The following is a 15,730-nucleotide window of genomic DNA, read 5'->3' as shown; positions in this document are numbered from 1 at the left end:
TGCTTTGTAACTGAGGTACCCTATGAGCCCTAGCTCACAGGTTTTTGTTTTCTTTTTCCTTGCTAGGACAGGCAGGTATGATAAATCTGCTTACACATTTGGAGGATTGGCTAATTGTCTTTTCTTTCAAGATTATGGCACTGTCTTATAGTTCATGTGTAATGTGTGTAATATGGCAAGTATCAAACATGGCAATAGAATGTAGAAACTTTCTGCCCAGAGGAGGGGACACCAGCTGGAGCCTGACCTATCGGAAGAAGTGTCGGCCCGACTTCGCCTGGGCAGTGGAAGCAATGGCTTTCTCAGGAGGAAAATGTCAATACTTGAGGCGAAGGAAAAGAATTTCTCAGGCAAAGAGAGGGACAGAAGAACAGATGATCAGCTTGAACTTACAGAGGTATTGTTCCTTGTGTTGGTCAGAGTAAGAGGCATGTTTTTCAGTAACCTCGATTACGCTAAACTTGAATGCTTTGTTTTGAGGAGTTTCTCTGGATGAGCCGTAAATGTATAGAAAATAAAGATCAGGCTCAAGGTCTGCTCACTCTGGCTAGCTTGATCATTATGATCTGTGAAGGTGCCTGACAGAAGAAATAGAATGGATTCTGTGTAGACTCTTTCTGTACATTTCAAACGTTGCGTTATCTAGTACGGTACTGCGAATGAGTGCATCGCAAGTTTTTTTAAATGACTACATACAGTGTTGCAGAACTTCGCTTTCATTGATCATTGTATTTGGAAGTAACGAGGCTTACAGAAAACAAGGAAATTCAAGTAGTTAACATTCTTATTTTAAAGGGGGACCCTATACCTCGGCTCCTCCTCTGTGGTTGACTTCGTAGATGGTAGTCCCATTTGATGTGTATCTCTTGAGCACTTCCTGTATGTTGGGCACAGAGGTTGAAAGAAAGTCATAAAACAGCAATTGTGTTCAATGGAGAGAAGCACTTGTAAAAGAATTTGGAGGAGAGTAACTGACTGGGTTTACAGAGTCAGTTTTGTAGCTTAGATACGCATTTGTCTGCACACTTCTTTAGAATAAGGAAGCCAGCGGTTCCACAGAGGGCTGGCCATTGGCAGGATTGCTTTGTTACGTCTGAATATTTTTACGCAGTTGGTAGGTCTTGGGACCCTATATTTTTCTCAGGGTCGCGACATTGTTGACATGAAAGCTTTCTTCAGTGTCAAACTTCGAGTATCTGATGGGGGGTTCTGTTAAAGTGGCGTCCTCCGGCCTTTCTCATTCAGGACATGGAGAAGGAAATCAGTAACGCCCTCGGCCACGGCCCGCAGGATGAGATCCTGAGCAGCGCTTTCAAGTTGCGAATTACTCGAGGAGACATCCAGACCTTAAAGAACTATCACTGGCTTAATGACGAGGTAAACTGTCTTTTTCCTCCCTTGCCTATCATTACGTTTAACTCTTTACTGTCTGCAACCCAGGTGATTTATCACCTTCACGCCGAGAGTTAAAACGGGAACATCCCGAACCTTAAACAGGTACTATTTGCTACAGTATTGCCCTCTGTGCGTCTGTATTTATCCATCGTTTTATTAGTCTTCAGTGACGTTTTTATAAACCCTGATAAACGGAAGGTGTTTTATTTGAATGATGTCTTAGTGTGTTCCTGCTGCTGTCACAGAATACCACAGATGAGGCGGGTGGTTCCTGGGCAGTAGGAGTTCTCTGTTCACTGTCCTGGGAGCTTGCAGTGACAGGAGGAAGGCGGGGGCCTCGCACACGCTCCCCTCCCCGGCACCCTGCCTCTCTCCCTTCAGCCGCTGTTAGGAGGGCGGGGACCCCATCCCTGAGGTGGCGCCCTGAGGCCAGATCACTTTCCAGAGGCCTCAGCGCTGAGTCCTTCCCGGAGGTTCAGACCACAGGAAGCAGTAACTACGGAAAGGGCCTCCTTACCTCATCTCTTCACATTCTTAGCAAAGGCTGCGGCTTCGTCTTCTGGCGGGTTTCCCGGCTGCTCAGTCCCTGCGTTTTCCCCCTTCGCCTTTCTCACCCGTCCCCAGTGCCGAATTACCTAAAACCCAGTGTTGTAAAACTAGAATACTTCGTTGCACATTGTAAATGTAACATACTTACTACAGGAAATTTGGAAAAGGCAGGAATAGTAAGTTATTGTTCAAAGTGCCGTAAATATTTTGGTGTGCCTCCGCTTCCAGTTACTGTTTTTAAATTGAGGAGTAATTTCTGTGTGGTGACAGTCCCTCGTGGTTAATCTTCCTTCGAATCTTCAGTGTGATCCAGCTGCACAGACCGTTTCACTATGGCAACCTCGTGGCTCTGAGCTGTTTATTCCTTCTTTTCTTCTTTCTGGTGGTCAGGCTGGCAGTGTGCCTCTTGTGGGAGGTGAGCGCTGCAGCCCTGGCTAACCCCCCGCCCCACCTTCCCTCTTCCGCTCACCCATTCTGACTGACCAGGTTGTTGCTGTTGTTGCTGGTACCGGGAATCGAACTGAGGACCTCACACTTGCCAGGCAGGCGCTGTACCGCTGAGTTAAATCCCCAGCCCTGACTGATGAGTTATTTTGTCTTCTTCCATGTCTGGTCTTTTCATTCTCATTTTTACTTCCTGCTCATCCCTACTCATCTCACTTTCTACTTCATACTAACTCAGAAATTTAGTTTTGATGATGTATTCACCACGTTCCAACCTTTGTTCTCTTGGTATTTTACAGGTCATTAATTTTTACATGAATCTTCTCGTGGAAAGAAATAAAAAGCAAGGCTACCCAGCACTTCACGCATTCAGTACTTTCTTCTACCCTAAGTTAAAGTCTGGGGGTTACCAAGCAGTGAAAAGATGGACCAAAGGGGTAAATCTCTTTGAACAAGAACTTATTCTGGTGCCTATTCATCGGAAGGTACATTGGAGCCTTGTGGTGAGTGAGAGGCTGGCGTTGGGGGAGGGTCTCGGTGTTGGGGCTGGGACACAGGCCGGTCTGAGAGCTGGAGCCGCGCCCGCCCGCCCGCCCGGCGCAGGTCAGGTGCTGGCGTGCAAAGTGCAGAGCCCTCGGGTCTCAAGGCGCGTGATTCGGGAAGCTAGAAGAGTCTCTGTTTGAGGAGCTTTTGTTTACAGCAGAAGAGGATTTGGGGGTTTTTTTGAAATTTTATTTAGTTTGCTTGTAAGATGGTACAGGCTTGTTACACGGAAATGAAGGTAAAGGAAAAAGCTAAACTCTCACCATGCTGGACTACTGTTGCTTTGGCGAAAAGTTTCTAGACTTCATCTGGGAATAGAAATATATTAAACTCATCATCTGTGGCTTTCAATAACTTTTTCTTAAAAGTAAAATTGTGTCAAAATCCATTCACATTGGGTTGTTGAAGTCATGCTTCTCTTTTTGGAAGTATAATTGTTACTCCTACTAGAGTTTAAGATCTTTCTGTTTCTGGATGTTGTTTTTTCCTATTATAGGTGATGGACCTAAGAAAAAAGTGTCTTAAGTATCTGGATTCTATGGGACAAAAAGGCCACAGGATCTGTGAGATGCTCCTGTAAGTACAGCGGCAGCCTTCACCGTTGTCTGCTTACACCTGCGGAGGCGTCTCGTGTGTGTACCCCTAGGAGACTAGATGGCAGGCGTACTGTGCAGTTAAGCCTGGCTCCCAGGGGCTCAGGGCTTTGGAACCCATTTTTTATCTAAAAGTAACCTAATATAGCATCTTGGCTAAGTCCTATTTAGGATTATCGTTGAAAAAAAGTTCTGTGTGTGTGTGTGTGTGTGTGTGTGTTACTGGAGATTGAACTCAGGGCCTTTGCACTGATCTACATCTCTAGCCCTTTCTCAGTTTTTAAATTTTGGAACAGGGTCTTACTAAGTCACCAGTTGCCCAGGCTGGGCTTGAACTTTTGATCCTCCTGCTTCGGCCTCCCAGAGTGCTGGGATTACAGGTATGCTCCACTGTGCCCAGCTAAATATATCTTATCAGAATCCTGTGATTTGAATTAAATTTCTGTGGGATTGATACAGTAATACCTTGGTTCACAGATATTTCCGTTTGTGTACAGAAATGTTCAGCAAAATTTTGTTTCTGTTGGTGAACTCTGCACCATGGGATTCTTCCCCCAAATCCTAGAACAAGTTAATTTCATGAACTGAGTACCACTGTATTCCAGATGTTCTAAAGCTGTTAACTGAGGGGGGAGGGTATTAGTCTTGTAAATTCGGAAGCTAACTCATGTTTGTGCTTTCTGTTGATAATTGGGTTTATCTCATAGAACTCAGGGGTAATTTTCGTTTTTTATTTTTGTAATACCGGGGATTGAACTCAAGTAGTCCTGAGCTACATCTCTAGGCCTTTTCAGGATTTTTTTGTTTTTTGAGACAGTCTCTGTCCCTGCAGTTCAGGCTGGCCTTGAACTATGTAGCCCAGGGTGGCTTCAAATTTGAGGTGATCCTCTTATCTCAGCTTCCTGAGTGTGGGGGATTGCAGGTATATACCACCACCAGCTCTTTTTTAAATTTTGACTTAGGGTTTTGCTAAATTGGCGAGGCTGGCCTCAAATTTGTGGTCCTTCTGTGTCAGCCTCCCAAGTAGCTGGGATCACAGCCATGTACCACTGCATCTGGCTCCCAAGGGCATTTTACATTAAGGTGTGTGATTTGCAGGCAGCTCTTACAGATCCACTCGTGCCCCCGTATCCACAGGTGTGTGTCCCAAGTGGACGCTGAGCCTGCAGATGGCACCAGGCCCTGTGCATGCTGTTGGTCCCCTTGCCTGCACGGCCACCCTTCGAGAGCAGAGTTGCTCTTTCTGAGTCCTGTGCCCGGGGCTCGCTTTGCAGCGTTTTTCTTGCTCTTGGGGCCCATTAGGTAACGTAAGTGTTAGCTGAGCACAGTACCGCGATAGCAGACGGCTGAGCCGATAACCGCGATGCCTGTGACACGCACATGGGGAGCTTGTACGTGCGGAGGGAGAGATGATTCGCATCCCAGCCGGATGGGGTCGACGGCATGAGCTTTTTTCCTGTCTCTTACAAAGAGTGTGCAATTTAAAACTTGTGAATTATTTCCGTAATTTTTCATTTAATGTTTTTAGACTGTAGGTAACTGAAACTACAGAAAGCAAAACTACAGGTAAGAGGGGACTTCTGCCAGGTATGGTGGCGCACACCTATAATCCCAGCATTCCAGAGGCTGAGGCAGGAGGATTACCTTGAGTTCGAGGCCAGGCTGGGCTATGTAGTGAGTCCAAGGCAGCGTGAAGTATATAGTGAGACCTTGTTTCAAAAAAAACACAACCAAAAGACAGACCAAATTGTTTATAATCCTCCTAGTGTTCCCTATGTAAGATATAAAGTGTGTGCACATATAGTACCTATGTATTATTACATGCATAGAAAATGCTTCCTGAAATCATACAGCACATTTTACATACTGCTTGCAGCAGGATTCTTAAGAAGTATATACTTTTATTACATTTACAGTTTTCCTTTCTTTTGAAAGGGTCAGTTCCTATGGGCATCTGAGTCCACTTTCTTTTCTTGATAGCCCTAGTCTAGTTTTTCTCAATCTTTTTACCTTCCCCTGGAGAAAATGGTTTTTTTTTCCGGAGAAAATTTAAATTTAATTTCTCCATAACAAGCAGAAATGGTATTAGAAATAAGCCTTAGCCGGACTGGCCTTTAGAAGACTACCAGTCATTGGAATACCTGAGAGTTCTGCTTGCGGAGAACAGTCTGTCCCCACTGGCAGTGCAGCTGCCTCCGTGGAGCGTGTCCACCCTGTGCCTGCTGGTCGCCTTCCCATCGCTGCTGCCCACTCGTAATGCTCACAGCGTAGAGGAGGAGAAGAGTATTTCGGCTCAGTTTCAGATGTCTCGGTCCGTGGTTGGCTGGCTATAAGGCGGAGATGTGTGTCATGGCAAAGGAGGGCTACTCACCTGATCTCGTAGCCAGGAAACAGAGAGACGGGGAAAGAAGCAAGAAGGAGGGGGCTGGCGACAAGAGTAGACCTTTCCAGGTTACTCCCCAGAGACCCCTTCCCCCAGCCACGCCCTGCCTCCAGCTGTGCAGTCATTCAGCTGATGGAAGGGTGAAGTTAACACCCCATGATGGTTTTTTTTGGTACCGGGAATCAAACTCAGGACCTTGTGCATGCCAGGCAGGCGCTTGTGCTGCTGAGCCGTATCCCCGGCCCGACACCCCGTAATCTCATTACCTTCTGAATGTCCTCATCTGAACACATGAGCTTTTGGGGGACATTTTAGATGAAACCATGACATAGCCCGAGGCAGGCTTACCTCGTATGCAGATTGAGAACTGAGGTGTCTGGGTATTGAATTTGATAACCTAGAGATGTGGATAAAATTAATTAGTTAGAAAAAATATTAATGACTCAGTATTTAAGTATATATCTCCTAAGAGAAAGAAAATTCCACATAACTACAATGGTATCATCACACTTACGGGAATCAACAGTCTGTAACATGTAATATATGGTTCATACTCTGATTGTTTTGTGTTAGCTTCTATAGCTCACGCCCCCCAAGTCCAGGAATAAATCAGTGTTTAGAAATGTCTTGGCCAGGTGTGGTGCCACATACCTCTGAATCCAGAACTCAGGGAGGCTGAGGCAGGATTATTGCAAAGGTTTTCGTCCAGCCTGGGCAACTTAGCAAGTTAGGGAGACCCTGTCTCAAAATCAAAAAGAAGAAGAAGGGCTAGAAACGTGGCTGAGGGCAGAAAAAAGAAAACAAAAGAGTTAATGTTTACTTAGTGTCCTTTATTTTAAAGAGTCTAGGCCGCAGGCCGGGGATTCAGCTCAGTGGCACAGTGCCTGCCTGGCAAGCGCAAGGTCCCGAGTTCAATTTCCAGTACCAAGTAAAGGAGACCAGGCCACATAGCTTGTTTCATATCTATTTTGAAGTGAGAAGAAAAGGTGTAAAAAAACTTAATTTGAACTGAATAAAATGCATGTTCTTAAATTGTGTGTTTGGTGGAAGAGAACTAGCAGAAAAAACGTAGCAAGTTGGCAATAATGACTACTTCTACAGTGGTTACTGTAGGGGTCTTTCCTTTGGGTTTCTGTTGGTTTTGTTTTGTTTTTTCCATGTGGTTTGGGGATTGAACCCAGGGACGCTACCACAGAGCTACATCCCAGGCCTTTTTATTTTGAGACAGGGTTTCACAGGTTCCCCAGGCTGGCCTCAAACTTGCAGTTCTGCCTCTGCCTCCAAAGTAGCTAGAATTACAGGCCTGTGTCTCCCTCCCGGGCTTAGAGGGATCTTTGTCTTTTATCTCACTGTATATGTTTTAATTATTTAAGATGAGCATACACAGTTTTGGTTAGTAGAAAAAGGAACCCAAAATTAAAAAACCAAAAGGCAGTCACAGTTTTGAAAGCCTGATGGGTGTAGTTTTTAGAATGGCATGTCTGTGAAACATCACAAGTCTTTTGTCGTCATAGCGCTTGGTCTCATTGACGTAACCTCTGTTGTTGTTTTCTTTAGTCAGTATTTACAGGACGAAAGCAAGACCAAAAGAAACATTGATCTGAACCTTTTAGAGTGGACACGCTACAGCATGAAGCCACACGTAAGTGATGACCGCGTATATTTGCCAAACTTCGTTGCGTTGTGTGATTCAGACTTGACTTCTTCCCTCACTTCATTTACCCCTTGTGGGTGAATCTCCTTAAGTCCACGTTATTTGTGCTTTTTTGGTGCTGGGAATCGAACTTCGGGCCTCATGCATGCCAGGCACATGCTCTCTCTAAGCTGGATCCCCTGTCCTAAAGGGTAGCTCTTAGAACGACTTCATGGTAAAGCTCTGGCTATTAATTCAGCCAAGACACTTCCTTCTTACCCTTTATCTTCTTGCTGCAAATATAAATGTTAATTACAGTATTTCAGGAAAACCCATCCCAGAATATGAGACTCGGTCCCAAAGTGCTGTGAGACCAAAGACAGAGGCAGACGGGTCAATGGTTGCCCAGAGTGCAGTCTCAGCAGACAGAAAGTCAGCTCCTGGTGGCAGCAAACTCAGCCGGTCCCCGCAGTTTGGGTCAGAAGGAGGCTAAAAGTCCTATCATCCAGGCCAGGATGGGTCTGGTTCATCTCAAGCTAGTAGCAAAGGTGAAGATTTCAGGCACCTTCTATGCTCACTGTGCCCGGAGCTGGTTGTGAATCATCGCAGACCACTCAGATGGTTTTGTCTGTTTATAGTGCGCTGGGAAACGGGGGGCCTGACTGGGGTTGCTTGCGGTTGTGGTGGGTATGAGTCAGCACGACCACTGTCATGTCTAACTCGGTCCCTACACGTATGCCAACACGTCTCTCAGGGGATTGGGAAACAAGACATTTAAGGCAGCTTCTCTTCCTGGTTGTTGCAAGCTCTTGTCCAAAATTTATCTGGGGATTTGTTTATTTAGGTTGTAGGCTCCCAGGGCATGGTCATCAGGAGTCAAGCAAGCTGCTTTGAAAGTACTTTGTATCTTACAATGTTTGGGTCTCAAGGTCTCGGTTGGAAAATGAGCCAGCCTTGAGTCCGACCAGCTTCCCTTTGAAGTAAGCCATGTGAATTCCATTTAGTCCTGACTTCTGGAGGGTGCTCAGGTTTCCTCATCCAAAAAATTTAACTTCCGCATGGAAACACTTGAAAATTAAGCCTTGACATTTCCAGAGGAAAAGACAAATGTAAGAGTCTATGCCGGGCATGGTGGTGCACGCCTGTAATCCCAGCACTCGGGAGGCTGAGGCAGGAGGATCATTGTGAGTTCCAGGTCAGCCTGGGCTACAAAGTGAGCTCAAGGCCAACCTGAACTGCATAGTGAGACCCTGTCTCAAAAAGACAAAAAAAAGTCTTATTATATAGCCAGATGTGGTGGTGTGTGCCTGTAATCAGCACTTAGGCTAAGGCAGAAAGATCACCGTGAGTTCAAGACCAACCAAACGGCGTAGTGCGCCCACACACGCGCACACCAAAGAAGGTCTGTGAGGATGAGCAGGAAGTGAGATTTAAAGAGCTCTTCTTTGTAGATTGGGATCTCAGTTCTCTCTGCGTGTGTGATGCTGGACTCAGGAGAAAAATATAAGGCCCCCGGCACGTGTGTGCTGGTCTGTCTGTCTTAGTAATCAGCTGTTTTGTGGGCCCGAACTGACCTGTTACCATCTGTATCTTCCAGCAGCAGAGGCAGCCTCTCTCCTGCCCTTTCTCTCACGCACCGTACGCGTGACTGCTGCGTGTGATCCGGGCCGGGCCTGGGGTGGTGGGCCTCCCCTCAGGGCTTGGAAGCGCTGCCCCTGAACAAGCCCTGCTCGAGGCAGGATCCTCACTGACAGCTGATCTGCGGCTTATCTTTCTGTCTCTTGAGACTGTAGGGGCCAAAGCAAGGCCTGTGCCCCATCTGCGCTTGGCCTGGGGAGGACCCTGCAGTACTGGAGTAGATGCATTGTTTTGGCGCCCTCACTTGCCCTTCTTAAAGCTTGTAGCTCCGGAAGTCATTCTGTCTAGTATTCCTGTTAGTACACCTTCCGATTCTGTTTTTGTTTCCTAGGTGTTGTGCAGTGCTGGGGATGGCATGTAGAGCCTCGAGCGTGCTAGGCAAGAGCCACATCCCACCCTCGGCTGGGATTCTTGGAGGGAGAGCAGAGAGAGGGACCCACTTCGCTTTCCTCTTTTCTCCTGAGAACTGTTTTCTGTGGGGCCCCATACTCCATGTCCTAGGTAGAGTTCTGCACCACACGGAGTAAAGCTAATTACATTGTATGTGTGTGCGTTTGTGCAATACCAGATTGAGCATTTACCAGAGTGTAATTTTTCCACAGCGATATTTAGAGAAAGTGCAAGGAATTTGTATTGTGTGCTATTTCACCTCTTCTTCCCTTCTGTTTCTGTAATTTTAGGAGATTCCTCAACAGCTGAACGGGAGTGATTGTGGAATGTTTACTTGTAAATACGCAGACTATATTTCTAGGGACAAACCTATCACATTTACACAGGTGAGTGAAGGCCCTCCTCATCCACTCGCTTCTGTCCAAGGCAGCACATTGCCGGGGCCTGACACACGTGAGGCCCCTTGCCGTAGCTGCTTAAGACTCCCTTGGCCCCTGCGTGAGCCTCACGCAGACCCCGCTCCTGCTGGCGTCTGCCCTCGGGGTCTCCTGCTCTCGCGTGGCTGGAAGGGTACAGCGCTTCTCGACGCCATGGTCCCTGTGAGAGCGTGTGACAGCGAGGGAAAAGCAGGTCTGTGAGAGCCTGAGTCTTAAGATAGGGCTGTGAGTCCAGCTTCCTCTCTGCTCTGCTTAGTCTGGGTTCTCCATGCTTCTGTGTTGGAGAGGAAACCCAGGCCTGTGGGGAGCACTTGAGAAGTTGTTTTCTAACAGTGGATTCGAAACTCTTTACAACTACAGCAGCCCACATGAAAAGTGTGTTCTCCAAGCACGTGTGTATAAAATAGTAGGACTGATAACTCCAGCCGAGCTTTGACGCCGCATCAGAACTAGGAGCCCGCACTAAAGTCAGACAATCCTAGTTTAAAATAAAGACGCTTATTACTGATTCGTCTCAGCAGTTTTACTAAGAAGTGCATTTTTAGTAGATGTTTTGAACTATTTAAAATAATGTAAGAATCGTATGTTAAGACTTAAACACACACCGAGAGCTCCCTGGCAGTCTGCAGTGAAGTGTGTTATCCAAGTGTTCATAATGACACATAGCGAATGGCCCAGGGTGTGAGCTCCCAGTTTCATCAGAGGGGCGTGGGCAGCTGACTTGCAGGGAACCTCGGTGTCCTGTCGTGTCTTGCTGCTTTGCGGTGATTAACGGTTACAGCAGTAGCATGTTAGGCAAAACATTTCATTCTTTGATGTTGCTAAATAGCAAGGAGTCGATTGTTCTCTGAACCTAAGGACATGAGACTTCAAGAGAAACTTTCTTGAGCAGAATTGACCGCGTGCAACACTTGGTAGAAAGAAATTTGATATTTTTCTTAAAGGTCACTTTTCTCGTATGAAAGCAAATGGGACTCATTTTAGATTGTTTTTAAAGTACATGTAAGTAGAGAGGTTGCCTGTTGCGCTACCACTTGGACATTTCCATTTTTGCTAATGCTTCAGCGCTGAAGTTGTCACGCCACCATGTATAGTTCTGAGTCCTGCTTTGACTTTCCTTAGCACGCACAGTGCTGGGGTGCATACAGTATAATTAGAAACCTTTTGCTTTAAGGCAGAGATGTCAGAGCTGACTGGAAGGACCTGGGCAGCGCACTTGGTTTGCATGGTAACACGCAGAGCTTGCGACACGGCTGCAGCAGTGTGTGACGTGTGTGTTGTTCTTCGCAGCACCAGATGCCTCTGTTCCGGAAGAAGATGGTGTGGGAAATCCTGCATCAGCAGCTGCTTTGAGAATGCTGCCCGCTCCCTCCGGCACTGGCGGATCCTTCCCAGCCGTCTCCACATACCTCATGCATCGTGGGTTCCCAGTCCCTGCGTCGTTTCTGTTCTCCCACAGGTACTGAGCTGTTGCCATGCATGGAGGCCTCTCTCGGGGTGCGGAGGGGCTGCTTTCGACCCTGACTATAAGGCCATGCCTGCTTGGAGCCCTGGACTGTTCAGCCCACACAGAACAAACGCTAATTAATGTTTTCTTGTTTTAGAGTCATTTCCCTTTGAATGTGGGAAGTGCAGGATTTACGCTATGAATTGTTTTTCCGTGTGTTTGTTCACGTGTTCTCGTTCGCTCACTCGTTTGCAAACATGGGGTAGTGGCCATTTCCCGCTGCCTCTGACAGTTAACCCAAATGACATGCTTGAACTATTTATTTCTGAGAGGAATGTTAACCAAGCTGCCTCCCCCTGCTGATGCTCAGGAGGGACAGCAGCGGGGGAGGACCGCGCGTCCAAACCGCCTTGAAGGCTGGAGCGGCCACTGCCAACTCAGAGTGAGAGGTCTGCCTTCTGTGTGAGGCTCCGGGATGCCAGGAGAGACAGAAGCGCTGTGCTTGGGGATCTGGTTGGGAGCAAGGCCAGCGTGACCGTAGCCCAGGACCTCAGGCCGCCTGCGCGCCTTCAGAAGTGTCGTGCTCATCTCAAAGCAGTTCCCTTCTGGAGTTGAGGTGACATGGCTTACTCTTGAAACTGGATTCAAAGTAACTGTAAACCCTAAATCTCCCTTTTCTCCCAGATCCGGTCGAGTATAAACCTCAGAATTGTAAGGGCTGGCCTGAGCTGTTTATTTCAAAAGATACTATTCAATTTAAAGCTATTTTTCCTCAAAGTTTTTTTTTCTATATATGAAGCTAAAATTAAGTTTTGTACCTATTATGATGAACACACACACACATCCCACCCCCAGTGCCCTCCCACCAAAATCTGTGGAAGAAAATTTAGTACCTGGCTCCGAGGTCGCCAGTTACACAGTAGTCTATTTTGCATATGAAAGTTTGTATTTAACTTTTTGTTCATTAAAAACCTTACAGATGTGGTTATGCATTTTTAATTTCAGAAAGTTTAGAGTTGGTCAGGACTTAGTTTGCAAGATCTAGTGCCTGGTACCACTTTTCTGGCATAATAAAGCCGAGTGGCAGCCCCCAGAGAGCGCCTGCCGGGTGACTCCCCGCCTGCCCCCACCCCCCGCCCCTGGCCTCGCATCCACCTGAGAGGCTGAGCAAGGGCTGGGACTCCCTGTCCCTGGGCCAGGCTCCTGCCGACAAAGCCTTTCAGCCAGTTGGCTGTGAGATGGGTCAAGGACTTGTGTGGCGGCCTGGGCCTGGGCCTACTCGGCCGGCAGAACGTCCCTCGGCATGAGTGGCACAGAGGTCCCTTCCCGCAGCCTCGATCCTCGCCCTGGGCGAGGTCCCGCAGAGCTGGACCTGTGGCTGCGGCAGTAGGCAGCTGACCTGGCCCCAACAGACCAGAGGTTTGCTGGGTCCCCTGTGCGGAGTAAGACGCGCATCCCCCTGGGCGTGTGCGCTTGGAGCTGAGCGTCCCTCGGAGCGGGGCGGTGTGCTGCTGTGTCAGGTCGAGCTCTGCACGGCAGCGTGCTGGACTGATGCAATGCTTGAGGGCTGCTCAGGGCTGGCCTCACGGGTCGTCACAGCTCTTCACAGTCTTCCAGGACGTGAGAGATCGCTACCAGCAGAGCATTAAGCTGGAGAGGCGTCTGCTTGGCCCTCAGCTCTGAACTCAAGGTGAGAGGCCGCCAGCCGCAGTCCTCTGGGCGCCGACCTCCTCCGCGGTGCACAGAAGCATGCTGGCGTTAGGTCTCTTCTTGGAGAAGGTCTCACTCTAGTCCAGGCTAACCGTGAACTCGCTGTGTAGCCTCGGTTGGCCTCAAATAGCAGTCGTCCTGCCTCAGCCTCCCGAGTGTTGGGTTTATAGGCCTGCACCACCATGCCTGGCAGTAATAGAATTTTTATCTCTCAACAGTTTATGAGGAAAGTGGTCTGGTGATTTTAAAAAGCATCTATTGATTGTATACGTAGCAAATTTGCAACATTAAATCCAGTCATTTTTTTTAAATTGCAGTAGTCTGGTGACCTGAGAAAAGACGTGGCAAACCATTGCGCTTTCTTAGTGGGTGGTCTCTGTTCTTACAAAGGGACAGGTTTTGTTTTTTTTAATATACTGTAGGCGAGCATCCTTCTCATGCTTGGCGTTGTGCGAGAGCTGGGGTTGGGGTGGAAGAAAAACCTGGGGCATCTGGAAGACGTTCTCGGGTGCCCTGTATTCTACCTCAGTTGCCAGAGGCTGTTGGGACCTCTGAGCTTTTCCTCCAGAGTCCTGAGCACCCTGGGTCCCACCGCGTGGGACTCCGGCTGCGCTGCATGCCAGGACCAGGCGCAGGTGTGGGAGGAGGCTGCCTTGGAAATGCAGAGTATCCGGTACACACAAGCGTTGCAAAGAGGTGAAGTCTGTGATGGCCTTAGTCCTGCAGTTCCGCTACCCTGCTTCATTGGCTTCTGTGAACTACCAAGGAGCGCACTCTCTGTTACAGTTTCTTCGAGATAAAACTCCAAGAATCTGATATTCAAATAAACTTTTGGCACTTAGCTAGTTGTAAATTGGAGTTCTACCTGGCTAGATTGCTTTGGTTTTTAAATTTTAATTTACTTAATATATACACGGATGGATTTGGGGTATATTGGAGTAGACATTGATTTTATCTATTTACCAATAAACTCATCTCTTTAATTCAGTGGCTTTAAATGTCTTTATTGCAACTCATAGTAATAAATATATTTGCTATTGTGACCAGTACAGTACACATACACACACAACTGTTCTATGATTATATTTGCACACAAAAATTTCACAGAATACAATTTATTCTTAATATTACATATGATAATTTTATTTCCATTTTTAAAAATATGTTTTGTGACCTTGTGATGGTTTGTCTTGGTTGTCAACTTGATTGGTTGGGAAGTGGCTGGGGAATTAGTAAAACACACGTACAGGTTTGTCTGTGAGAGTGTGTCTCAGGAGGGGTAACGAGCGGTGGGGAGACCTGCCTTGGGTGCGGGCAGCACCGGCAGTACGCTGTGGGCTGGATGAAACGACAGCAGGAGGAGGAGGCCTGAGCACTCTCCCTCTGCTTCCTGGCTGCCGTGAGGTGAGCGTTGTTCTGTGCCACACCCTCCCACCATGGTGTCTCTACCGGACACTGGCCCACCCTGAACTGAGCCCACCGGAACCGTGAGCCAGAATAACCCTTGCTTCCTTTTAGTTATTGTCAGGTACTTTTTTTCCCCACAGCAATAAAAAGCTAACACAAACCACTAAGTTGATTTCTGTGCCCACTGATAAATAGATACTGAGGGTTTTTTTCTTCTGCAGTGCTGGGATGGAACCCAGAGCCTTGCACGTGTTAGGCACGCACTGTCCCACTGAGCTACATCCCAGCCCTCATTCTGCTGTTTAGAAAGCACTGCAAGTGACCTAAGAGCAAAATGCAAACTAATTTTAAAGCTGTAAGCCTGGAAGCTGGGTGTGGTGGCACACACTAGTAGCCCCAGTACTCTGGGAAACAGGCGGGAGGATTGCAAGTTCAAGCCCACACTGGGCAACTTACTAAAACTGTCTCAGAATACATAAATAAGGGGTAGAGATGCAGCTCAATGTGAAGACCCTGGGTTCAATTACCATATCGGAAAACACTATGAGGTTTGAGGGGACCCTGGCTGGGATGGGGATGAGCCTGTTCAAGATCTATCCGGACCTCAGAGCACAGGTCAGAAGCTCTCAGACCCCTCAGGGAACTATGTGGCATAAACAATGTTTATACTTCGGGTTTTACATTATTTCTTAAAATGTAAGTAGAAGTTCTGTCGCTCATATGATGAAAAACAAAGGGTTCTGTGGCTCGATGTGTTCTCCCCTGTGGGGCTATTTACTAATTATGGCTTAACCTAGCATTTCTCAAGACCCGGGTGTTGGTGCTTTCCAAGAGACACCTGTGGAAGTGTTCGTGGAGCACGCTTAGGAAAGCGCCAAAGCAGCAGTCTAGGGTTGGTTGGTTTGCTTTTGTACCGGGAATCGAATTCAGGACCTTGCACTTATCAGGCAGGATTGTGCCTCTGAGCTGTGTCCCCGGCCCAGCCGAGGGTTCTTGGAAGCCAGCACTTGAAATCCGCCCCACCCCTGCCCGAGCTAGCCCCAGCCCTCACAGCCTGGCCTGTGCTAGGCTTGCAGCGTCATAAAGTCCAGTCCCTCAGCACCACGCTGCCCCTCTGATAGTTGCGTCAGTATGAGGTACTCAGAGTAGACAAGTGCAATC

General features: G+C 47.6%; 1 protein-coding gene across 1 annotated transcript in view; it reads left to right on the top strand.

Annotated features, from left to right (window-relative positions):
- The window catches only part of Senp2 (SUMO1/sentrin/SMT3 specific peptidase 2), a gene marked incomplete at its 5' end in the record, with an annotated part of 35,558 nt that extends 21,409 nt beyond the window's left edge, over window positions 1-14,149 (top strand). Inside the window, 7 exon segments of the mRNA XM_005383292.2 lie at window positions 221-397; window positions 1,246-1,377; window positions 2,688-2,891; window positions 3,428-3,507; window positions 7,465-7,549; window positions 9,859-9,954; window positions 11,296-14,149. Coding sequence (XP_005383349.1) covers window positions 221-397; window positions 1,246-1,377; window positions 2,688-2,891; window positions 3,428-3,507; window positions 7,465-7,549; window positions 9,859-9,954; window positions 11,296-11,358 — 837 coding nt within the window. The 3' untranslated portion in view covers window positions 11,359-14,149.
- Window positions 14,150-15,730: the final 1,581 nt, after the last annotated feature.

This window comes from Chinchilla lanigera, unplaced genomic scaffold (assembly GCF_000276665.1).
Source record: "Chinchilla lanigera isolate Chin_1 unplaced genomic scaffold, ChiLan1.0 scaffold00019, whole genome shotgun sequence".
NCBI classification, from domain to species: Eukaryota; Metazoa; Chordata; class Mammalia; order Rodentia; family Chinchillidae; genus Chinchilla; species Chinchilla lanigera.
This window is presented reverse-complemented; position numbering and strand designations above follow the sequence as displayed.